The 26,094-nt window shown below is 43.6% G+C and overlaps 1 protein-coding gene across 2 annotated transcripts in view; it reads right to left on the bottom strand.

The window, feature by feature from the left end:
- The window catches only part of MYO5B (myosin VB), a 337,892-nt gene that overhangs the window by 157,934 nt on the left and 153,864 nt on the right, over positions 1–26,094 (bottom strand). For both annotated transcript variants that reach the window (XM_043888876.1, XM_043888875.1), the window contains exons 3-4: positions 22,625–22,796; positions 17,787–17,931 (exon numbers count right to left, since the gene is read on the bottom strand). In XM_043888876.1, the coding sequence (XP_043744811.1) occupies positions 17,787–17,931; positions 22,625–22,796 (317 nt within the window). The remainder of the gene's footprint in view (positions 1–17,786; positions 17,932–22,624; positions 22,797–26,094) is intronic.

Genomic DNA, 26,094 nt, shown 5'->3' on the forward strand with positions numbered 1-26,094 from the left:
AGCCACCGACCAAGCAGAGGGGTCAGATCCACTGCGTCTTCAACACCACACTCCTGCTCACCAAGGCACCTGCCGCAGGCTCCCTGGAAATGCTGCAACGCCATCGCCACCCCCTTAGCCTCTGTCCCTCCGGAGGCTCAGTCATCTCATCTGGCTGCTCACCCGCCTTTGCACCAACTGTGCGTCAGTTAATTCACAGCACACACAGCAGGTTCAGGTTCAAGCTTTCTTTTCCCCAAGTACATGTGACTTATTCCTATCTGGGGATTCCCTGGGCACATCTACATTAGGAGAGACATTGAAGTCCACATGTGATTCATCCAGCATGTCAGTACCTACCATGTGCTAAGATAATAGGAATCTTTGCACTGAGAGGAAAAAGCCTAGAATAGTTCAACTTCCTGACACCATGTCTACCAACCTTCCTGCAGCATAAGCACCCAGCTTTTCTCTGCTTTTTCTCCAACAACTAGAGAATCCTACCTTCTCGGAGGTAAACGTCAGCATCTTGGCTCTGGATCCCACCCCCATGTCTTTCAATATTCATTGGAAGGACTGATGCTGATGCTAGCTGAAGCTCTAATACTTTGGCCACCTGATGCAAAGAGCCAACTCACTGGAAAAGACCCTGATGCCGGGAAAGATTGAGGGCAGGAGGAGAATGGGGTGAAAGAGGACAAGATGGTTGGATGGCTTCATCGACTCAATGGACATGAGTTTGAGTGAACTCTGGGAGACAGTGAAGGGCAGGGAAGCCTGGCGTGCTGCAGTCCATGGGGTTGCGAAGAGCTGGACATGACTAAGTGACTGAACGACAACAACCACCTCTTCAGAGCTAAATTTCAGGGTCTTGGCCCTGGATCCCACCAAAGCTGGTACTGTCTGGGATTCCACTACCAGTTTTCCCCTTTCTCTGTCTCCTCACCCCCTCCCAACTATCAACCTCTCTCCCCCAGCTAGTTCCTTTCCATCAGCATTTTAACATTCTGAAACCATTAGAAAAGAAACATGCACAAACACTTCTTCCTCCCCTGCAGCATAGGGGGTGGACTTGGGAGTTAAAAAAAGAAACACATGCAAGACTGAGGCTCCTTCAGAGGCCGCAGCAGTAACCCAAATGGAAGATGAGACCCTAAACTCAGCCCATGGTGGTAGAAATTGAAGGCATTAGACTCGAGTTATATTTGAAAGTTGTGACATACAGGACATTTTCTCTTTCAGATAACACATGTATTTTAATAGTTTTTTTTGAGTCATAGCTGAGAAATAGGGTAACATTTTAAATAAAGTGATATGCCAAGGAGACAGATATTTTTACACAGGAGAATCTTTGGTTAGCCATCTAGTTAATATTAAATAGTTACTCATCTACTCTGAGAATTTAAAGGGCTGCAGTCATCTCCAGGGCAGACACTTTGGTACCCAGAGCATTCTTTAGGTTCACCTGGAAGCTGCCCACATACACAGAGATGGGGTACATCAAATGTGCAGAGAAATGATAAGAAAAGGGGAAAAGCAAAGACAGTATTTGCTTGAGACCCACTGCTGGCTCTGCACTCTAGAGTACATATATGGGCATCCACCAAGGAGGAATTATCTCCTGCTCTATGGTCATCCACAGAGAACAGTCAGGCATCCAACAGGGCAGCTCACACAGCCTCCCAGCAGACACTGTCAGGCAGCAGCCATGAAAACTTCCCATCGGATGGATGGAGCAAATTCATTAGCACAAGCCCAGCCCCACTGTGGGAATTCTGCTACAAACCCAGGTTCTCCAGATTCAGATACACAGACACACAGAAGGGGACAAAACAGCAGGAGCCCTGGAGCAACAACAGAAGAAGGAATTCCAGCACCGGTTCTGCCTCTCACGAGCTTGGTGACTTTGGTCAAGCCCCTCAAAGCCTCAGGTCTCAACAGCCTACCTTTCCACGCTCCTTGAGTTTCAGTGGGGAGCCATGAAGTAAGGGAGACAAAAAACACCTGAAAACTAAATGGCAGTATAAACGTGAGTGTTACAAAGAATGTTAAAGATCATGTTGAGCATTTTGGGGCAGAGCAATGGAAGGCAGGATGGGAAGCAATTCTTGGATGTACAGGACTGCCAGGCCCATTGCAGGCCGCTCCAGGTTCCTAAGTCACATCCGGTCAAGGCGGTAACACCATCAGTGCACTGCCTAATCAGTGGAGGACTCCACACCTCCAACCCATTTGTGCCTAACAAGACTCCTACCTACATTTCCAACTGCCCCCAAGAAGAAGGCACAAACCCCATCACCTATAAGGGGTGATCATCACTTCCTTCAGGTTCTTCTTCCTCCACCAGCTCTCCAAATGCCCAGTTTCCTCGGGGTTAGATTCTGGGAACTTGTCTCAAAAATCTCTCCCAGAATGACATCATCCATTCCCAAGCCTTTAAGCCCCACCTATAGGCCAAGACTTCTCTCAATTCCATCATAGACTCAACCACTAGATAGCTTTATTTGAATATCAGGGGTGAGGGATCATGAATGAAACAGTTCCCAAATAAAAAGGGCCTCCTATACCCTTCCCCCATCTTTCTGGTCTCAGCAGGTATAACTTCTACCTACCCTGTTTCCCAAGCCATAAACCTAGGAAACATCTTTTCCAGGGAGCCAGGGGACCAGAGTGGCCAAGAGCATGGGGTTGGAAATTAAGGGGCCCAGGGTGACATCATCCCTGCTAACTGCCAGCTACATGCCTTAGGCAAGATGCGTGACCTCTGTGGTTACGCTGACAAACCTATAAAATTTAGTGTCGCAATAACAATAAAGTACTGCTCATACCTCATTTATGATCTTAAGGAACATTCTATGTTGTTATCATGCATATCAACCAAGTAGGGAAAGACTTTTGAGACACACGAATGCACTTTCCTCTTTTACATCTCCTTTACATAGCATTCTCCTTCCTCAACTCAAGGCATTCATATGTATCCCAATGACTAGGATTGTTATAACAGGAAGGCAAAGACAAAGGGTTTCCTGGTATCTCAGATGGTAAAGAACCCACCTGCAATGCGGAAGACCTGGGTTCAGTCCCTGGGTTGAGAGGATCCCCTGGAGAAAGAAATGACACCCCACTCCAGTATGCTTGCCTGAAGAATTCCATGGACAGAGGAGCCCGGCAGGCTACAGTCATGGGGTCACAAAGAGTCAGACACGACTGCTCCACTAACACATACTAAAGACAAAGGGACAGTGCCGAAGTTCACCTTCTGACTGTCAGAACATGATTTTTGAGTACCTAACATGGTAACTGTCTTGGAATTCTGCCTGCTATTGTGAGAAATTAGTTAAAAGTTTAAAATTTCCACTCTGAAATCAAGAGCCAGGCTTAGAAAGGCAAAGACAAAGGGTTTCCTGGTGGCTCAGACAGTAAAGAATTCACCTGCAAGGTAGGAGACCTGGGTTCAGTCCCTGGGTTGGAAGGATCCCCTGGAGAAGGGAATGAAAACCTACTCCAGTATGCTTGCCTGAAGAATTCCATGAACAGAGGAGCCTGGCAGGCTACAGTCCATGGGATCGCAAAGAGTCTGACACGACTGCTCCATTAACACATAGTAAAGACAAAGGAACAGTGCCAAAGTTCACCTTCTGACTGTCAGAACATGATTTTTGAGTACCTAGCAAGGTAATTGTCTTGGAATTCTGCTTGCAATTGTGAGAAATTAGTTAAAAGTTTGTTAAATTTCCACTCTGAAATCAAGAGCCAGGCTTAGGGGAAAGTGAACATTGGTTTCACTGTTAAATCACAGACAAAGAGAACTCGGGTTGTGAAGTGAGGGGAACCGGGAGAGGCTTCGGGTAACCTCTATGCCTAAATGGACACTGCCGCTTAGCAATGTGATCTGGACAGGGTCTACAACCACGGCGGGTCCCCAACAGACCTCACAATGGTTGGTACCAAACTGTGATCATCATCCAGAACCACGGTGTGGATGGGAAGCACTGGACGATTTCAGTTGACTCATTATCAATCATCACAGCAAGAAACTATTAGTAGACTTCCATTAATGCAGCACCTAAGTATTTATGTCCCAGGATAGTAGGAGATGACTGCCAACTTCTTCTCCGGTCAGTCTAGATCTGCACTCTTAGTTTAATTACAGATGCCACATTTCATGAGGTACACTGAAAAACTGAAATGTATTCAAAGGAAATCAAACAGGATTCTGAATTGTCATATGAGGAATGCTAGCCAGACCAGAAAGAGTCTTGCTTAGTGAAGAAAAGTCTAAAGGTGCATTCCCAGACCAATCTGCTCTGCTGGCTATCCCAGAAAAGAGGCAGGAACTGTCTAGGATGGGAGTAAGCGACAGTAAGATATCCGCTCACCTCTACCTCAAACAGTAGAATGAGGGGGTCTAGAACTTTCCAGAAAGTCTAAGTACCACAATACTGACGATGCTGAAAAGGAACCCCTGTCCTAGATAATATGACCTCAAAAGCTTTCCAACTGCAAGTGCGTAACTCTTAAAAATTCTGCGCATTTCATGACATATACTCTGCAAAATAAAATAAGAGGATCTACAAATACAAGCAAGTAAAGTGAACAGCACTGTAGAAATGACAACCTCATACAACTGGGAAGAAAAATCTCTGCCTTGGGTTGCTGAGCTAGAGTTCCTACACATCAGGCAATTATGATGGATCAATATGTGCAATGACAAATGGAATAAAACTCTAGGGGCTCAACGACCCAGTGGGGAAGCAGAATCAACTGGAGTGAGCATTTATTGATCCCCGATATCTTAACTGAAGGCTGGTACTACACATTTAAGCTAAATGCAGCTAGACACTACATAGTTCACACACTTGCATTTATTAATATGTCCCCAGTAACCTCTCCGTAAGCACAGGGTTGGGGTAAAGTACTGTTAGCCTCTAAGGATAACTAATTAGAAGGTGCTGGATACTAGGATGTCCCCCTGGCTCTTTATCGCTCTGCTACTAGGTCCAAGGCATTTTCTAAAAAGACATCCCATACTTCTAAGTACTCTTGGTACTTGCTCTTCAGAAGAAGGTTAACTCCCTTTTCAACCGAAAGGGATATCTTTCTAAAGCAGGTCATCAATCATGAGGCATTTTGTTCTCTAGTTCTGGGAATACAGAGAACTGAATTAATTTCCAACATTTTTTGGCTGTAGGTTCCCCTTCTCTGGCTTCCAAAATCATTGATCTATGAGGGGGGCAGCAACCAGGTGGACTCAAAACACATTGGCTTTTAAATCTGCCCACTGTTTCTACAGGACACTAATACAGGGCTTTCTCTTGGACATGCTTCCTGGCCTGTGCACTTTCTACAATGTTCCCCATGCACAAAAGAGTCCCCTCATGCCCTAAAACTCTGCTGGTGACAAAGACCAGGTGGAGCACCTACATTACACAAGTGGTTTCAACAAAGTTCTTAACCCAGCTTCACTAAGATAGCATCTGGGAGTGTTTATATCAACCTGAGCACCATGTGATCAACCTGACCTCTGCGGGTGAGGCCTGGCCACAGGTGGCTTAGAACCTTCCAGGTAATTCTCCTGTGCAGGGTTGAGAGTCACTGCAGAAAGCTAGGCATCTGCTAAATTTGGAGGATCCAGAGAATTTTCTCCCCAGTTCTAACAGGCTTTCAAATTCCGTACCTTCTTTCCTTGATCAAAGTTTACTCTCAGATCTCTAATTCCTACTGAGATGCTAAAAGCAACCAAGCAGAGCTTAAAGACTGAGGAGGCTCTTAACACCTGTGACAGGGATTCTTTTCGTGGGCACCAGTTCTGGATCCCCAAGATCAGACAGACTCATCTATTCTAAAAGTTCCCCAAACAGGTGTCCAAAGATGATAGTTTCTGAATCAGTTGTAGAGTTAAAAAAGATAATTTGGTTTCACCCATGAAATTCTGATTCAATAAAGCAGGTGTGTGTGTGTTGGGGCGAGGGGTGGGTAGGTTTCCTCTGTGACTTTGAAGTGAAGCCCTTGGGGGAGCCTCTGCTTATTCCCTCCATGGGCAAGGATGGTGCTAGGATTCAATTCTAACAACTGATCTCCATTATAAAGGACCTCCCCAAGATTTTCTTCTCTTTCAAGACAAAACACTGTCCGTCGTTACACTGGAACCTGTGTCCTAATGTAATCAGAGACCTACTAAGACAGCAGCGCTCTTTTTGAAAATTTATATTTACTTATTTTTAATTGGAAGATCATTGCTTTACAATATTGTGTTGGTTCCTGCCATACATCAACACGAATCAGTCACAGGTTTAGGTATGTCCTCTCCCAGCCCATCTCAGCCCTCTAGGTTGTCACAGCGGCTTCCCTGGTGGCTCAGATGGTAAAGAATCTGCCTGCAATGCGGGAGACCTGGGTTCGATCCCTGGGTCAGGAAGATTGCCTGGAGGAGGGCATGGCAACCCACTCCAGTATTCTTGCCTGGAGAATCCCCATGGACAGAGGAGCCTGGCGGGCCACAGTCCACAGGGTAACAAAGAGGCAGACACGAATAAGCACAGCACAGGCTGTCACAGAGCACCAGATTTGAGCTCCCTGCATCATACAGCAAATTTCCACTGGCTATCTAATTTTACAAATGGTCATTCAAGAGAGCAGGGCTCTTTAACCCAGTCTACAAACGAGACACTGACAGGAATAGCGACCATGCTCTATGTGCCATGACAGGCAAGGCTTGCACTGAGCCAGCCACCTTCTCTCACCTTCTCCCCACTGTAGCACACCGAGAAGAATCCCAGCCGGAGGCTGGGGGACAGATGTCCTCTGTGGACCATGAACTAGTCCACAAAGACCACTGCATCTATGGCTTTAGACACTGTCCTGGGCACTAAACCAGTTTTCTTTCTTTTTCCCTATGTATAAGGAAAACTGTGAGCCAGTTCCCCCAGAAATATGAATTTATAAATTAATTTCTAAGCTACTGTATTAATACACTGTGCACATTATAAGAGATGCACCAACAGAATTTTACATCTTAAAAGACTGTGAAAAAAAGAAAGTTCTAAAATTGTGTTCTCACACTCCAGTGAATCTTCCAAAACTCAACGTGCCCAGCTGTCTGAAGATGCTGCTGTAACAGCCGAAGCACCACCACAGGACCAGGAGAGACCGGGTCTCACTTCCACACTCTTGCAAAAAGCTGCTTTCCTGCCTTCAGCACGCACTTAGTTAGTGATGGTGGGCAGGCTGTCTCTCAAGCAAATGCCTATAAAAACAATCGAATAATTGCCCCATTCCTGCAGTGTCATGTATTACTTTCCTTTTGCTTCAGCTTACAGATGGGGCTTCCCAGGTGGCTCAGCGGTAAAGAACCCACTTGCAATGCAGGAGACCCAGGTTTGACCCCTGGTGTGGGAAGACCCCCTGGAGGAGGAAATAGCAACCCACTATAGTATTCTTGCCTGGAAAATCCCATGGACAGAGGAGCCTGGCGGAGTACAGCCCCTGGTGTCGCAAAGAGTTGGACACAACTCAAGGGACTCAGCACACATACATACAAGCTTACAGACACCATCACCGAGGGCAGTGGTGTCCACATTCTAACACTGATCTAGGGGTGGCTGAGTCAGTTATAGTTTAACTTCACTCTAAGTTCAAATCTCAAAGCTCTTGGCTTCCTGCATATGACAAGACAGCTTTAGACATCGTGCAATTGATGCTGTATTTCCTCTAGATAGATTGGCAACCATCTATTAAAAGTCTGTAATTCTAATTTCACACATAAGCCTATTAAAAAAAGCCAAAAGAACATTATTAATCGCACAAAATGGCCAGCCTTCTACTATTCCCTTGGCCCTGGAGGACCACCTGTCCTCTGAGGGTGACCTATAAAGGAAATCCTACTCAGTACTGATGTCTCCTTCCAGCACTTCCTTCCTCTGGATGCTATGAAATGATTATGACATTACTTACCATCAACTCATCAGTATTATCACCAGGCTATCACTACCACCATCACCGGATCAAACATTTATTGAGCACTCACTCTGTTCCAGAAATCACTCTAAGTACTCTTCATTTATCAATTCATTTAATTCTAGCAACCTGATAATTTTGACACAATATGTATCCCTGTTTTAAAGACGCAGGCACTGGTGCTAAGTGAGATTAAGTGACTTGCCAAGGTCCCACAGCTCCTATGTTCTGAGAACCCAGACGGTCCCGTTCCTGGAAGCTGAACCGCCTCGCTTCCTGGCATCTTCCTTTCCTATTAAACTTATACACATTAGCAGGTGACATCCATAGACACTCTTGTCTTTCGGGATATAAACGTGAAACTATGCAGCTAAAAAAGAAAGAGTGGCTAACATGGCGTGAAAGACATTATCACGATGTAAATAGAAATGCCATTTCATCCTGCTAGGCTTCACATTTTATTAGCTTCTTCAACTGGAAATTATTTCAGACACCCTGTAAAACGAAATCTTATTCACATGTCAGCACCACTGTAAGTTCTGAAAGCAGCTGGTGTGCGGGGACGAGCGGGACTCTGACAGCAGGAGCAGGCTATGTCACAAGCAGGACCGGGGGGGTGGGTGCAGGGGCGTCCGCTGGGCCCCGCCCGGCGCTCGGTCACGGCTCAGGCTCACGTGTGAGGAGCGCCGGGTATTTCTTACAATAACCCGAGGATGGAAGGACACACACACGTCCTCCTGCCTCAGCTGAGCAAATGGAGGCGGCACCTCAGATGAAAGAACGTGACCAGATGAAACACAGGAAGGAAGCGGTGAGGCTGGGGGTGCTCACTAGGGTCTCCTTTGCCCACTTCCTCAGACATGATCCTCCCCGCCCCGGCCCCAGAAAATCACATCTGACCAATCCAGTGGGCACAGCTTTTAACCCGATTTAAAATACAGGTAAAGACTTGACTTAATTTTTAGCTTTACTCATTTAAATGATCAGTTCTTAGTAAAAGGACTGCTCCCAGAAAGTTACAGGAATCCAGTCAGATTAATACCTCCTCATCAACAGATAAGGACAGAAACAAAAGATCTGTTAAATTTGCACATGTGCCAAGCCAGGGAGACTTAATATATCAGATGCGAAAATCAGGAGTCAAAGAGATATCCTGGAATAATGGAGCGTGGGCATGAAAGGTCAAATTTAATACAGGTAACTATGAATCCTGCTCAGCACATAAAAAATCAATTGTGCAAGTGCAGAATGAGGGCAACATATTTTAAAGGAAGTTTCTGTTTATAGTGACAGATAGTAGATTAGTGACTCCTCATCTCCAGTGGTGCAGGGGTGGAAAAAGTTTTCCTTTTCCAAGGAGACTCTGGGAAGTTAAGGAAATGTTCATTATCTGGGTCATGGTGATGGTTTCGTGGATGTACGCATATATCAAAATCGATATAATTGTACGTGTAATTTAATGTGTGTGACTGCACTTTCAATAGGCGTAGCTTGTTGCCAGACAATTAAATCTCATTACAGTGGTAATAAAATAATTCTTGTGCATCTGTGGACGGAGGTGTGGGGGGAGAAATAGGAATTTAACAGCTTGCAAACTTAGTAAAATCTGCGACATGAAATGCCTGCCAACTTGGTGCGATTGTAGGCTCTGTAACAGGAATTCCATGTGAGGAAGACTGCTCACCTGGCAGATCATGTTCAGAGACCACAGATACCGGACAGAAAGACCGAAGGTGTCCAGGGTGACCCACGGCGGGAGAGGGGCTGAAGGCCACGCTCAGAAGGAAGGGCCGTCGGAGCCAGGATGCTCAGCCAGAGTGGGGGAGGGGCCGCCACGGGTAAGAAAATGCTGGCTATCCTGGACAGTCACACAGGGCAGACGTCAGAGCCCCCGTCCGACTCTTTGCAACCCCACGGACTGTATGTAACCCGCCAGGCTCCTCTGTCCGTGGGATTCTCCAGGCAAGGATACTGGAGTGGGTTGCTGTTCCCTTCTCCAGGATATCTTCCAAACTCAGGGATCAAACCCAGGTCTCCCACATTGCAGGCAGATTCTACCATCTGAGCCACCAAGGAAGCCCTCAGACCCCCAGGGTGAAGGCAATCAGAGAGGAGCAGAGTGCGGTGTGATGGCAAGATTCCGACAGTGGAAACTGTTAGAAGTGGAACACATCTGAGAGACACAGCCACCTGGACTGAGAGTGGTCAAGCAGCACCCAAAGGACGAGTTGCTGGGATGTGGTCTCCTGCGTCCGTTTGTCTTAGCCAATTCCTACCTGATGCTGGGAAAGATTGAGGGCAGAAGGAGAAGAGGGCATCAGAGGATGAGACGGCTGGATGGTATTAGCGATGCAATGGACATGAACTTGGGCAAACTCCAGGAGATGGTGAGGGACAGGGAGGCCTGGGATGCTGCAGTCCATGAGGTCACAAAGAGTCGGACACAACCAGGCAATTGAACAACAGCCAGACGACTGTAGACCCTCTCCTTCTAACATGCTGTATTCGCCAGGCAGGATAAAAAGTGATTATTAGTAAAGTACCTTTCAGCTCTATGATTTTTGGTTTGAGACTTAACTATTAGTAACATTCATGACCTCTGCAGTGTCATGGAAGTTAGACAAAGGAAATGATCCAGTCTTATTCTTTTTAAAAAAACTTTTTTGGATGTGGACCATTTTTAGAGTCTTTATTAAATCTATTACCATGCTGCTTCTGTTTTAAGTTTTGGTTTTTTGACAGGAGGCAGTGGGCCCTTAGTGCCCCGACCAGGGACTGAACCCGCACACCCTGCATTGGAAGGCGAGGTCCCGGCCACTGGACCACCAGGGAAGTTCCCAGTTCTAGTCTCCTCAAAATTCCCAATTTTAAAAGGAGATGACAATATACACTTACTATACATTGCTTTTAACATACGGATGCTATACTTAGCCATATTCCCTGCACACTGAACTTTCCCCTATATTTAAGTCTAACTAGAATTTTAAACGGGATAGGCAGAAATATAAAGAAACTATACAATCTAAGAGATTATAAAGGACCGAAATAATGCTATGGCCCTTAGTGCTGGGGCAGCCCTTGGGGAGGGTGAGGAGTGTGTCCAGACGTGGTGGGGGGTGGCGGGAGGGCAGGGAGAGGATGAGGGAAGAGGAGGTGCAGGGGAAGAGCCCAGGCAAGACAGCACCCTGGGAAGAATCTCAACAGCGGGAACGACTCAGGGCAAGTTCTAGAAATCAGCAATAGTGCCAGAGAGGAGCATGGAAGTCACTCCTGTGTTCAGTCATCTCGAACATCTCTTATACCTTGTCCTAAAGCAACCTGGTCCTGACGAGTCCTGACTTGAAATCATAATGAATGGGAAGGAAAGCAAAACTGCACCCAAAAGTCAGGGCTGAATGAAGTCATGGTTTTAAGACTTTACTGTAAAAATCCAGCAAGTGATTGTTCCTAACTACTGACCTCCCCAGCAATACTGTCGCTCGCTGTATTTAACAGCAGCTGAGGAAGCTCTCTGTCAGCTTTACCATTAGCACCCTCGTATTTTTAACTTTTTATTTTGCATTGGGGCATAGCCGATTAACAATGCTGTCAGAGTTTCAGGTGGACAGCAGAGGGACTCAGCCATACATACACATGTATTCATTCTCCCCCAAACTCCTCTCCCATCCAGACTGCCGCACCTCCAATTTTTATAGTGTTCAACGACTTTTAAAGGTTCCTCATGACCTCTCGCAGGTCCAAGTCTCTCTCTGCGGCGGGGCCACTATTCTTAAAGAGTGAAGATGCTGAGAAATTCAGGCCCAAAGGGTTTGTGTGTGGACACACAGTGGGTGGGAAACACGTCACCAGGGGCAGACCCCTGGACACTCCTACACAGTAACACTTTACAGAGAAATGAAACCTGGCTCTCCTCACTGAAAACAGGAGGCTCGATCAGGAAGTACTCGACATCCCAAACTTCTCCAAACTATACAACCCAGAATAATAAACCACCTCACACCAAAAAGGAAGGAAGAAACTGACATCATCCTACTTCAAACTGGATGTGAATTTAGGTCACCTATGTGCAGTTCCTTTTAAAAATTATTCCCCCAAATATCCAAATGCCACAAAGTCTGCAGCCTAAAAGAGATCCTGAAGTGTCCCGAGTCCGTTCTTGGGTATCCCAGAGTATTTCACGTTAATGATCAGGAAGATAAAGCCATCAGTTCTATTGCTTTTTTTTGGACCTTAGACGATGGAAAATGTACAGTGTCCTCTCCCTTCTGCAAAACATTTCCAGTCAGGACTTCTCTGGGAGTGCTCCCATGATGGGGTGAGGGGTGAGGGGTCGGGGGTGGTCCACTGGCTACCCCAGGTGTACTGAGTGGCATGACCCTCCCAGGACCCCAGGGACATCCCATTCCATCTATAGCCCGCAGCATAGCAGAACCAGACAGACATGTGTGAACTCTATGAGCAAATGAATTTGTTTCACACTGTCCCTACTTTCTTTCAGAAAAGAACACAAAACCTCAAGAAAAGGATCAGACCTGGGCAGTAGAGTAAGATGGCCCGGGCCCACTAGCAGAGCTAGAAAATACACCGAGACTCTGATTTCACTCTGACATTTAGACTCTTGTGAAACCTCAAGGGAAAAGGTCTATCCCTCAGCCCTCATGGCCCCAAGGACCACAGCCTGCTCTGTTCTGGGAAGACTACCCGGGGCCAGTCGCAGGCCCCGCTGATGGAGGGAATACAGCTTCTCCGCTGGTACAAAGGGCTTCGGGGCACACAGACTGGGTCTGAATTCCAGCTTCACCATCTACTGCCGTTCATTATACAGAGGTCATTTAAATAGGCAAGGCATTTCTGCAAGAATCTAAGCTCCTCACAAGAAGGTATTCTCATCCTTGGAAATGGTATCAGAACATGGAGAGAAGGAATAGATTTTGAAATAGGGCCCATCAGAGAAACATCGCTCTCTGAACATCCCTTGTGTCATATTATCTCTTTATCTAACAAGCTCCAGAATGTCTCCATTGCTTGAAGCCAGCATTTTCCAAAGAGTCCTTGAGATAATCTTTGAAAACAGTTTTGTGTCTAAATATGATTTGCAAACCCAGCATAAAGCATCTCCATCTTGGAGACTCAGAAAGCATATCAACATAGCTGCTCTGAAAACCCCTGCCTTGAAGGCAGATGTTTCACTTGATTAATCCAGGGTTTCCTAAACTCAACTGACCATCTCTGTACCCTGTGTTAACAGAACACACTTTTCTGCCAAAGTTCATCCCAGCTTTCAGGTTCCTCCCAAGTCCGGTCACCCTGTCTCTAACTGAATAGTCCACACCAAACCTAGACCCACTTATCACATAGGTTAAATTTTCCTGGGCACTGTCCCCTGACCATGCCTTTTGTGAATAATAGCTTTTTTGAGATATAATTCACAGAACACACATTCACCCATTTAAAGTACACAATTCAATGGGTTTCAGTGCATTTGCAGAGTTGTGCATCCATCCACACAATCAACTACAGAAAATTTTCACCACCAGCCCCCACCACCGCTAAAAACAAAACCAAAAAAACATACTGATCAGCAATCACTTCCCATTCCCCCTCGAACCTCCAGCCCTGGGCAAACACTAATCTACCTCCCTCTATGTATTTGTCCATTCTGGACACTTCATATAAGTGGAATCACACTCTGTGTTCTTTCATGTCTGGCTTCTTTCCCTGAGCATGTTTTCAAGGTTCATCCCTGTGGTACCGTGTACCATATCTTGTTCCTTTTTATGTGCCATATTCCACTGTATGGATATAACCATATTTTATTTACCGATTGGTTGGTTGATGGATATTTAGATTTTTTTCTTCTGCCTTTCGGCTACTGTGAACAATTCTATGTGAACATTCCATTAAATATGAATGTCTGTGGGTAAGTTTCTGTGTGAATATGTTTTCATTTCTCTTGGAATGTGTTTTCATATCTAAGAGCAGAATGGCTGAATCATGTGATAACACTGTCTAAACTTTTGAAGAACTGCCAGACTATTTTGCAAAGCAGCTGCACCATCTTAATTCCCACTTGCAATGTATCAGGATTCTAACTTCTCCACATCCTTGCCAACACCTGTGAAGTCTTCGACCACAAACATCCTAAGGGGTGTGAAGCACATGTAGCTATGGTTTTGTGACTATGTGCTCTAGTTTTAAGGTTTTGTGCTTTTTGAGGCCCCACTGTTGGGGTAATGATCATTCTCTTCCACCGACCTAGACGCCTGCATCTCACCTTATAAATCCGAGCAATTCATCAAGATCTGGCTTCAGTGCTACACTTTCTTAGACCAGATGTGACAATCATCCCCAAACTCAATTCAAACAACGCTGAGCGTGACTTCGGTTTACACTTCCTGCAGTTACAGGCTTTTTGGTTTACTGTGTCCTCTCTCTCCAGAAAGACTGTGGACGCCTTAAGAAGTGGGGAGAGGTCTCACATTTCCTAGTGTTCACTTAGCAAGGGGCCTGTCAAATCACTGATACTTTACAAATGTTGGCTGATGTGATTTAACCCAGGAACTGAGGCTAGAATGAGGGTAGGTAAAAGTGAGAGAAAGGGCATTTTGGATCATGCACAAGGGAGGAGCAGAAATAAAGCAATGGTCAGCCCCATTTCTCACGGGGAACTATAGGTTCTTACGTAGAAGGCAGAATTCACAAGTTTGATGTTTCAAGTTACTTCAGCCCTTTTATTCACTGTAAGTCTCCATGTACTCTCAAGTCTCATCTGAGGTCAACAAGGACAGGGACAGTGAGCCAATCGTCTTGCCATTGGGTCTCCTCATCCTTTCCAGCACAAGACTCTGCAGGAACTCTCGGGATGGGGATGAAGGTCTGGATTTATCCCTTTGAGCTTTGACAGAATTCCCTCATACACTCAAGGCATCGCAAGTTGGGGAGGCCCAGAGTGAACCCCATCAAGAAAGAAAATCCAGTCCACAGTGAATCAAGAGAAAGAAATGCTGAGTCCAAGGTCAACTGAGTCACCGTCACCACGGGCTAGGAGTCGTTAACGTTAGCTTCTTGTACCCTTAATCACCTGGCTGTCGTGGAGGCTCAGATTCAAAGCACACTGTGTTAGACCACGGCGACTTGATCCACATAACAATCATTTCAGCAACTCACTGATGAGTCAGGAAGCACACCACACAGTTGGCAGACGAATTGTAAAATGAGTGTGTTTAGTATTCAAAGTTGACAGTCAAGGCCCAGAATGGAAATACAGCAAAAACCATCCCTGCGTCTGACCAGTGAGTCTCCCTCTTTCCCTACAAAGATTCTGCTGGGGCTTCTAACATGCCCCTCAGATCAATAGCAGAAACCCTGAGCTGCTGACGTCGGAACTTATTCAAAAATAGCTTTCTCCCCTGAGCCACGTGTGCTGGCCTTATACTTCTTATGCACGTTCATGAGCAAAAACTGCACAAGAATTTCAGCAGTATTATTTTCTACGCCCTGGGACTTGGTGGGTAAAACGATTATAAACCTTAAGACCTTAAAGAAAACCCTTAGTAAAGCAATTCTTTGTCCAACTTTAAAATCCAAACCCCTTAATCATCAAATGCATTCCCCTACACAAGATCATATCACCACCACCCTGGATGCCCACCCCTGTCCCTTCCCACTAATGGGCATGAACAAGGACCCAAACAAGTGAAATAACCTGAGAGTAGAATAACTGTGTGCACAGCTTCATGCGTAGAAAGAAAGAATGGAGGCATTCAGTCAAGAGGATCTATAAGCTGGAGGCAAGAGGGTTCTCAAAGCTGTAGGGGAGCCTCAAGAAGTCTGATAAAGAAAAGCTGTCTGGCAGAAACCAATGCGACACTGTAATTATCCTCTAATTAAAAAGTAAAAAGAAAACAAACTTCTGATACATCTAAGAGCAACTAGCTAGGACAGCAAAATGGGATGGAAACTAACATCAAGGACATCCATGAGAGGACAGTCTCAGGGAGCTGGCAGAACCTGAAGCATGGCAGAAGCTGTCAGAACCAGGCCACAGTCACCTTCCATTTCAGAACCATAAGGACACCATCTGTAAAGCAGTAAGGATGGTCTTCTTCACAGGAAGCAAACGAGGACTCGGCGTAAGTGCTTCTCCCGAGACACAGAAGCCTGTCCAGGCCCCAGGTCCCCTGCACTGTGCACACACTTGAGCTGGGCCACATGCTGCGTCACACCCCTCACTCCTCCCCGCCACGCGACACGGCCCTGAGCCACACCTAAGTCTGCAGCGTGTGCCTCGACGGCCTACCAAGCTAAGGGACTCCTGGTCACGCCCAGAACACAGTATGTGGCCTTTTTATGACATTAGAGAGGTCAAAGGTCGTGTTTAGCTCCGCAATCTATCACACTTTGGAGAAATGAAACAGTTGTAGATCATTCTACTTATTATACTGTTTCTGTTCTCTGATCACTGCTCATATTAAATATGGTCATTGTGTTTCTATGAGGAAGCAGATCTTTTACACACCAATCTCCACAGCCAGCAACAAGACATTATAAACTAGTAAGGAAGCTTACAGAACAGTTTTTCCTCATGGAAACTTTTACGAGGCTGAAAATTATACTCTGACATCCACGGCAGCACTGACCATCTTAAATGGGATTCTCTCTCACTCCTCTCTACATAGCCCTGCTCCCCACAGAGCACTCCTGCTTTTCCTGCTCGCTCTGTAAGATGTTCTCTAGAGGGGGCAAGAAAGACTGAGCTGAAAGGATCCAGCATTTTACTGTTAACTGGAAAATGCATTTCCACCAAAACTTTGGTAAAACTATCTTTCCCTATACTATACCTTGACAGTTCAAGAACAACAGCATGGTGGTAAATTTTACATGTCAGTTTGGCTAGGCCACAGTTTCCAGACATTTGGCCAAACACTAGTCTGGATACTGCTATAAAGGTGTTTTGTTTTTTAAGATGAAATTAACATTTACATCAGTAGACATGGAGAAAAGCAGATTACTCTTCATAATGTGGGTAGGCCTCATCCAATCAGTTGAAGGTCATAAGACAAAAAACTCTGACATCCCCACCAAAGAGAATTCTGCCAGTAGACTGCCTTCAGACTCAAAATCTTGTACCATCTTTTTCCTGGATCTCCAACCCGCCAGCCTAATCCTGCAGATTTTGGACATGCCAACCCCCAACAGCTGCACGAGCCAATTTCTTAAAATAAAAACCCCTCTCTTCACACACACACACACTCGAACCCTGACTAATACACTCACCTAGCCTACTTTCTGATGAAACAGACCTGCACCTATCTCTCTGAGTTAGAAAAAGAAGAGCAAAATGAGACCCACTTAAGTGCCTAAACAGAACAACACTTTCAGGCTAAAAATCTGAAACCACTATGCTTGACTGCTAATTTGAAGCTTCTATTTCTGCCCCAAATGCGTGGCATTTTAAGCAGTTGCCAGAGTCTTGGTTCTTTCAAAACGGAGCCTTCAGTGAGATCTGTAAAATGAATGGTGATGGTATAAAATGGATTCATTACACCTGGAGAAGAGGCAAGACAGCCAAAAGGAAGTCAAGGAGAGACGAGACACAAGGCATTAACTGCACTGCTCATCAGAGTCTAAGGACCCACTGCTCTCCAAGCCTAGGCTCAGGTTCATAAGAAGAAGATGAAGACCTGAGGAAATGTGGTTAAGAAAAGAACCTGAGGTTGATTTGGTTTCCAAAACACTTCAAATCCAGAATCACCAGCCCACCACTGAGAAAAAGCAGCCGAAGAAGGTGGACACTCCCCTTTCCACCCTCTGATGACCCAGGAGGACTTCTGGGCTAAGGTTATTCTTACCTGGCCATCTGCTTGTAGGCTTCCTCTGCCACAGCAAAGATGTGGGGGTCCATATCCCCCATGTTCTGGCCACTGTAGGCATAGATGACATCTTGACCGTAGATTGGCAACTGATCATAAGGATTAATGGCAACAAGCACGATACCTGTGAATAGACAGTGTGCTCAGATTCTGATAGCATGATGGCCTCCTGACATGAGATTTGTTTTAAAACTTTTTATTTTGTATCGGAGTATAGCCGATTAACAATGTTGTGATAGTTTCATGTGACCAGCAAAGGAACTCAGCCATACATATGTGTTCATTCTCCCCCAACTTCCCCTCCCAACCAGGCTGCCACATAACAATGAGCAAAGTTCCATGTGCTATACAGTAGGTCCTTGTTCGTTATCCATTTAAGATACAGCAGTGTGTACATGTTGATCCCAAATTCCCTAAATATCCCTTCCCTGCATCCTTTGCCCTGGCAACCATAAGTTCATTCTCTAAGTCTGTGAGTCCTTTCTGGTTTTTAAGCTCATTTGTATCATTTCTTTTCAGATTCCACATATAAGGGATGTCATATGATATTTCTCCTTCTCTGACTTTCTTCACTCAGTATGACAATATCTAGGTCCATTCATGTTGCTGCAAATGGCATTACTTCATTCTTTTAAATGCATGAGTAATATTTCATTGTATATATTTACCACATCTTCTTTATTCATTCCTCTGTTGATGGACATTTAGGGTGCTTCCATGTCTTAAATACTGTAAACAGTGCTTCAATGGACACTGGGATGCATGTATCCTTTTGGATATTTTTCTCTGGATATAAGCCCAGTAGTGGGATTACAGGGTTACATGCAATATAACATAACAATATATGGTAGCTCTATTTTTAGTTCCTTAAAAAGAACCTCCATCTGTTCTCCATAGCGTCTGTACTAATTTATGTTCCCACCAACAGCATAGGAGAGTTTCCATCTCTCCCTCCACACCCTTTCCAGCACTAATCGTTTGGGGTTTTTGTCACGATAGCCATTCTGGCTGGTGTGAGGTGGTATCTCGTTACAGGTTTGATTTGCATTTCACTAATAATTAGTGATGTTGAACATCTTTTCATGTGCCTCTTGGCCAGCTGTATGTCTTCTTTGGAGAAATGTCTATTTAGGCCTTATCATTTGTTGATTGGGTTGTTTGTTTTGATGAGGGTAAGCAACAAAAGCTGTTTGTAAATTTTAGAGACTAATCCCTTGTCAGTCACATCACTGGCAAATATTTTCTCCCAATCTGTGGGTTGTCTTTTTGTTTTGTTTACTGTTTCCTTTGGTATGCAAGAGCTTTTTCAGTTTATGTAGGTCCCATTTGTTTATTTTTGCTTTTATTTTCCATTATTCTGGGAGATGAATTGAAAAAGATATTGCTGCAATTTATATCTGAGAGTGTTCTGCCTATGTTTTCCTCTAGGAGTTTTATGTCTGGTCTCACATTTAGGTCTTTAATCCATTTTAAGCTTATTTTTGTGTGTGTGGTGTTAAAGAATAATCTAATTTTTATTTTTTTACATGTAGTTGTCCAGTTTTCCCGGCACTCCTTGTTGAAGAGACTGCTTTTCCAATATTGTGTAGTCTTGTCTCCTTTATCATAGATTAATTGACCATAGGTGCATGGGTTTATTTCTGGACTTTTCATCCTATTCCATTGATCTATATTTCTATTTTTGTGCTAGTTCCATACTGTTTTGATGACTGCAGCTTTGTAGTATAGCCTGAAATCAGAAAGACTAATTCCTCCAGCTCCATTTTTTGTTCTTAAGATTACCTTGGCTATTCTGGGTCTTTTGTGACTTCATACAAATTTTAAGAATTTTTGTTCTAGTTCTGTGAAAAATGCCATTAGTAATTTGATATGGGTTGTACTGAATCTGTAGATTGTCTTGGGTAGTATACTGACATGAGTTTTAAAGGTCCCTGTTCACGTACATGAAAACTAAAGAAGAGAAGATGAACAGGATGAGTCTTAACCAATCACTCAACTAAATCAAGATGTATCTGTGTTTATCAAGCACTCTGCTAGGCCCTAATGGGGAAAAGAAGGACAGGTCAGGCCTCTCTTCAAACACCCTGGAGCATGAATAAGCACATATGCATGGGTGTACACACAAACGCTCAACAAACTGAATTCATAAAATAGATACGTACAAAGTGCTGTAGGATCAGAAAAAGAGGATTCTTAACCCTGCCAAGAGGTGTTACGCTTAAAAAAAAAATCTCAAAACTAAAATCTTTAAAAGGGACTGTTAATTTTCTCATTTGTATATGGGTTGTCGTAAATAAAATACAAACAACTTGTGAATGGGAAATATGATTTACACATCTTAATGTCAAACCTTGGCTCAAATATTAACTGTGTGACTTTGCCAATTCCTTAACTTCTGAGTGTCTTAGCTTCATGGACTGCAAAATGGGGATGGTAATTGCATTTCCCTGGTTATCCTGAGGGTAAAATGCTTCATAGAGAGCAATTCAGACCAGCATCTTGCATAGTAAGCACTGAGTGTCAGCTATTTTTTTTATTATCTCACATCACATTATACCATGTATTATCTTTCATTTCACTATTTTTTCCATCCTGTGTTCCCAAAAGGACACAATGTGAAGATGAGTTCAATAAATACACATTGAAGAGTTATTAAGTCCTTTAGCCCTTCAGATTTTTTATAGAAGGACAAGGTAAACTGATATTTGAGAATGTGAAAAGAGTTAAAAAAAAAAAAACAATTCAATCCTGAAGATAAGACAAATGCATGCCTTTTTCTTTCACATAAAGAACATTCTGGATCTCAAGGGAACCATGGACACATATAAAAAATGTGAACGTTTCCAGTCCTTTGGGGAAGAGAAGGCAGGAATGGAAAGGGTCACTGCCAAGATGGGAGAGCTCTGCCATCGTGATGCCTTCTGGTGTCTGGTGAAGAAGTACAGTCAAGAGAATGAGAAGGCAAACTATAGACACATCTGATAAAGGCCTGCTACCCAAAATATACAAGTAAAAAAAGTGAAAGTTGCTCAGTCGTGTCCTACTCTGCGACCCCATGGACTATACAGTCCATGTAATTCTAAATATACAAAGAACACTTAAAATCTAACAATAAGGAAATGAACCATCTGATTAAAAAACGGCCAAAAGACCTAAAGAAACACCTCACCAGAGAAGATACAGAGATGGGAAAGAAGCATGGGAAGAAGATGCTCCACACCATAAGGCACTGGGGAAACGCCAGTTAAGACACCAGTGAGATGATACTCCACCCCTATTAGCATAGCCAAAATCCGGAACACCGATAACCCCAAACTCTTATTTCATCACTGGTGGCAATGCAAAAGGGCACCATCACTTTGGAAGTTTCTTATGAAACTGAACATAATCTTATCATATGATCAAATAATCATACTCACTGGTATTTATCCAAAGGAAGAGAAAACATATTCACACAAAAACTTGTACATGAATGTTTGTAACAGCTATATTCATAATTGCCAAACTCAGAAGCAACTAACACGGTCTACAATAGGTGAATGGATAGACTATGGTATATTAAACAATGGAATATTAGTGTCATGATGGAATATCATGCAGCCATTAAAAAGAATGAAATAATGACATTTGCAGCAACATGGATGGACCTAGAAACTGTCATATTAAGTGAAATAGGTCAAAGACAAATATTATATGATATTGCTTATGAACAGAATCTGGAAAACAGTATACAAATGAACTTATTTGTGAAACAGACTTAGAGAACAAACTTAAGGTTACCAGGGGTAAGGCTAGTGTAGGTAGTTAGGGAGTTTGGGGATGACATAAGCACACGCTATAATCAAAATGGATAACCAACAAGGACCTACTGTACTTGTTCAATATTACATAACAATCTAAATGGGAAAATAATCTGAAGAGAATAGATACAGGTACATGTATAACTGATATAACTGGGGCTTTCCTGGTGGCTGAGACAGTAAAGCATATGCCTGCTAGGTGGGAGACCTGGGTTCAACCCCTGGATCAGGAAGATGCCCTGGAGAAGGAAATGGCAACCCACTCTAGTACTCTTGCCTGAAAAGTCCATGGACAGAGGAGCCTGGTAGGCTACAGTCTATGGGATCGCAAAGAGTCAGACACAACTGAGCAACTTCACATTCATAGAACTGATATAACTGGGGCTTCCCTGGTGGCTCAGCTAGTAAAGAATCTGCCTGCAATGCAGGAGACCTGGGTTCGAACCCTGGGTTGGGAAGATCCCCTGGAGAAGGGAAGGGCTAACCACTCCAGTATTCTGGCCTAGAGAATTCCATGGATTATACAGTCCATGGGGTGGCAAAGAGTCAGACATGACTGAGCGACTTTCACAGTTTATATATATAACTGAATCACTCTGTTGTATACCTGAAACTAACACATTGTTAATCATCTATACTCTGATATAAAATAAAGTTTTTTTTTTTTTAAGTTTAAAAACTTGCAGCAGTGCGCTCAGCAGTGAGAGCAGAGGCCTGAGCCAGGACCCTGGGATAGATTTACTGCCTTCCTACTGACTCCAGGGCTGCGCCTGAGCCATCAAGCCACATGGCATGGCCCATTTCTTCCCTGGTTGAGCTTTAACACCAATCCTTCCAAAGAGATGTACGGCAGCCTAACTAAGCCACATTCACCGATCGCAAACTTTCAAGTGACAGGTACTTACTAATATAAATGAGACTGAAAGTAGGATTCTTAACCATTGGAGTTTAATACGTAAAGTCTAAAGATTGGAACCACTTTCAAACACACACAGCCAATAGATACCCCCTACTTACCACAGTAAGTGTAGATATGGTTGGACTCCAGGAAGCGGACCTTTAAATTATGCAAAACTGCAGGCTCATGGAGATAGCTAAGGGCAGTTAGGTCATTTTCTCCCACCAGGATATCTGGATTCCGCAGGAAGGGAAGTTGGTTGTTCTGGACATCGATGGGGTACTCCTGAATCTAAGGAAAGGCAAGTGAGAGACACAAAAAGGCACAGTCATGAATCTTCTAGCCTGTATTCAATGTTCAGTCTTGTCAGCTATGATCACTACCCCAATATGATCATAAATGAAGGCAAATAACATGTTTCAAAGAAAGCGAGTTGAACAAAAATACCTGTGTTTCCATAAGAGACCAGTCCAGGTAGAAAATTTGCAGAAAACAATCCCAGTGTATCAAGTGAATGGCATGAGAAATTCAGGAAGCACGGGTAGATTTAATAAGGTGTTCTTCTGCTTCTCATTGCAAAAATACTGAGGCTTTAATTCTATTGCAATAGGAGTGCTGGTCTTTCTCCCATGCAGGAAAGCTTCTTTGGTTTGCCCCCATTTAATGCTGGAGGTTCTTTACCCTTTCTCACATCATCCAGCTCATTCTCTTTGTTTATTATCTTGCAACCAGCCAACTGCTCTCCATGAATTTCATTCAAGTTGTTCACATGTTTTTTTCCCAACCTAACTGCAAGCTATTTTAGGGCAGTAACTATACTTTGATCTAAAGTATAATAAGAATTTGATGGGTATGTGTGTGTAATTAGGGATGTGTGATTACACGTCTGAAGGTCAAATCTCAAATACAAGGTGCCATCCTTGTACTCTTAGCATACACAGTACTGTGTGTGCTCAGTCGCTCAGGCATGTCCAACTCTTCGTGACCTCAGGGACTGTAGCCCGCCAGGCTCCTCTGTCCATGGGATTCTCCAGGTAAGAATACTGGAGTGGGTTGCCATTTCCTTCTCCAGGGGATCCTCCTGACCCAGGGATCGAACCGGGGTCTCCTGCATAGAAGGCTGATTCTTTACCGACTGAGCTATGAGGGAAGCCTATACACAGCACTTGGACTACATAAAATTTCAAAACACATTTAGGGACAGGACGTTTAACTGATTACACATGTAATCAATACAAAGATGTAATTAATGAAAGGAACTGTTCTTTAACATTTAAACAGGAGGAACTTGGCTGCTGCTTACCATGTTTTATCAGAGTGTTAAGTTTCTTAAAAATCATCTGAGACCTTGTAAAAAGAGTTTCCTCAACACAGCTTATTTTCAGGAGCTCTTGTGTGGGGTTCAGGAATATCAATTGTTAAAAATCCCCATGTAATTCTGATACAGGTGGTCTATGAATCACATGTTAAGAATCACTAGTTTTTACAAGTCTTTCAGGAAGTTCTATAGATGTAGCCTCGATTACCGGGATAACAGTTAATTTCTAAAAGAATATGAATATCAGTGCTCTCTCCTGCTCCACTTTGAGACTTGTATTACCAGATACTAAGGTACATTATTAAAGTTACTGTGATATTGGCTTAAATTAAAGTACTAATGGTGTTAAAAGAGGCAGATAAATGAAACATAACACCAGATCCAGAAATAAATGCAAGCACATATGGGTAAAATTTATTCATAACATTAAACTAGCAAATAAATTGATAAAAGGGATTTTTCAGTAGTAGGAGGTAAACTTGCAGCCATTTAGAAAAAAAATTGAGTCAATGTTCCATTCTTCCCCATATTAAATAAATGTTAGATGGGAAAAAAAGTAAAAATTAAAATAAAAAAGAAAAGTAAAACCAATAAGAAAATGTGGGTAAATCTTCACAAAAGCCTTGAAAGAAAGTACCTTTAAAGGGTAATACAAAAGCCAGAACAATGAAGGAAACTATTCATTAATTTGACTACAATCTAAAACTTTAAAACCATCATAAAACACACCATAGGCTAGGCTAAGTCGCTTCAGTCACATCCCACTCTTTGTAACCCTATGGGCCGTAGCCCGCCAGGCTCCTCTCCATGGGGTTCTCCCAACAAGAATACTGGAGTGGGTTGCCGGGCCCTCCTCCAGGGGATCTTCCCAACCAGGGACTGAACTCACATCTGCTATGTCTCCTGCACTGGCAGGTGGGTTCTTTACCACTAGCATCACCTGGGAAGCGCTTAAAAAACACACCATGTGCAGAGCAAATTGGGAGAAGGGGACAGTTATTCTGCATTATTTAATGGAACCAACATTCTTAATAATTGAAGAGTTACAAGAAATTAAAAAGAAAAGCAATACCCCCACAGAAAATTGTGCACAGAATACAAGTCACAAAGAATTATTAATGGATAATATATGAAAAACTATTCAGCTTCACCATTAATGAGAGAGAGGCAAATAAAAGATTATTTAGAGCCATTATCCATCAACTAAGCAAAGGTATAAAAACTGACAGGACCCCAACCAGGAAGGGTGTGGGCAAAAGGGTTCAGACTGATTTAACCTTTCTGGAGGGCAGCTGGTAACACTTTATCAGAATTTTTCATAAATATTCTTCCTCGCCACCAGGAGACAATCTTACAAATGATCAAAGATATCAACTCCCGAAGCTATAAATATGAAAGTAAAGTGCAACATAGACCTATATTTATAGTCAGGCAGCTGCCAAAGCATTCTGCTGCATCTAACAAAAGGCACGTTATCGAATGAAATCTATAATAGGATTCCACTGATTTTAAACTATATATTAAATCTGTCTGGAGAAGGAAATGGCAACCCACTCCAGTATTCTTGCCTGGGGAATCCCATGGACAGAGAAGTTCGGCGGGCTACAGTCCATGGGCCCGCAAAGAGTTGGACACGACTGAGTAACTAAATAACGAAAGTCTATCTGGAATAATATCCCCACAAAATATCAATGGTTATCTGTGTTAGTGAGGTTTTCTTTTGTACAGTTTCCTGTTATTGTATTTTTTTTAATTTTAAATTTATTTTGTAATTGAAGGATAATTGCTTTACAGAATTGTGTTGTTCTTGTTCATTGTTAAGTCACTCAGTCGGGTCTGACTCTTTGTGACCCCATGGACTCCAACAAGGCAGGCATCCCTGTCCTCTACCATCTCCCAGAGATTGCTCAAACTAATGTCCCTCAAGTCAGTGATGCCATCCAACCATCTCATCCTCTGTTACCCCCTTTTCCTCCTGCCTTCAATCTTTTCCAGCATCAGGGTCTTTACTAATGAGTCAACTCTTCACACCAGGTGGCCAAAGTACTGGAGTTTCAGCTTCAGCATGAGTCCTTCCAATGAATATTCAGGGTTGATTTCCTCTAGGATTGACTGGTTTGATCTCCTTACAGTCCAAGGGACTCTCAAGGGTCTTCTCCAACACCACAGCTCAAAAGCATCAATTCTTCGGCACTCAGCCCTCTTTATGGCCCAACTTTCACATCCACACAAGACTACTGGAAAAACCATAACTTTGACTATACAGACCTT

The sequence above is a fragment of the Cervus elaphus genome, chromosome 27 (genome assembly GCF_910594005.1).
Source record: "Cervus elaphus chromosome 27, mCerEla1.1, whole genome shotgun sequence".
NCBI lineage: Eukaryota > Metazoa > Chordata > Mammalia > Artiodactyla > Cervidae > Cervus > Cervus elaphus.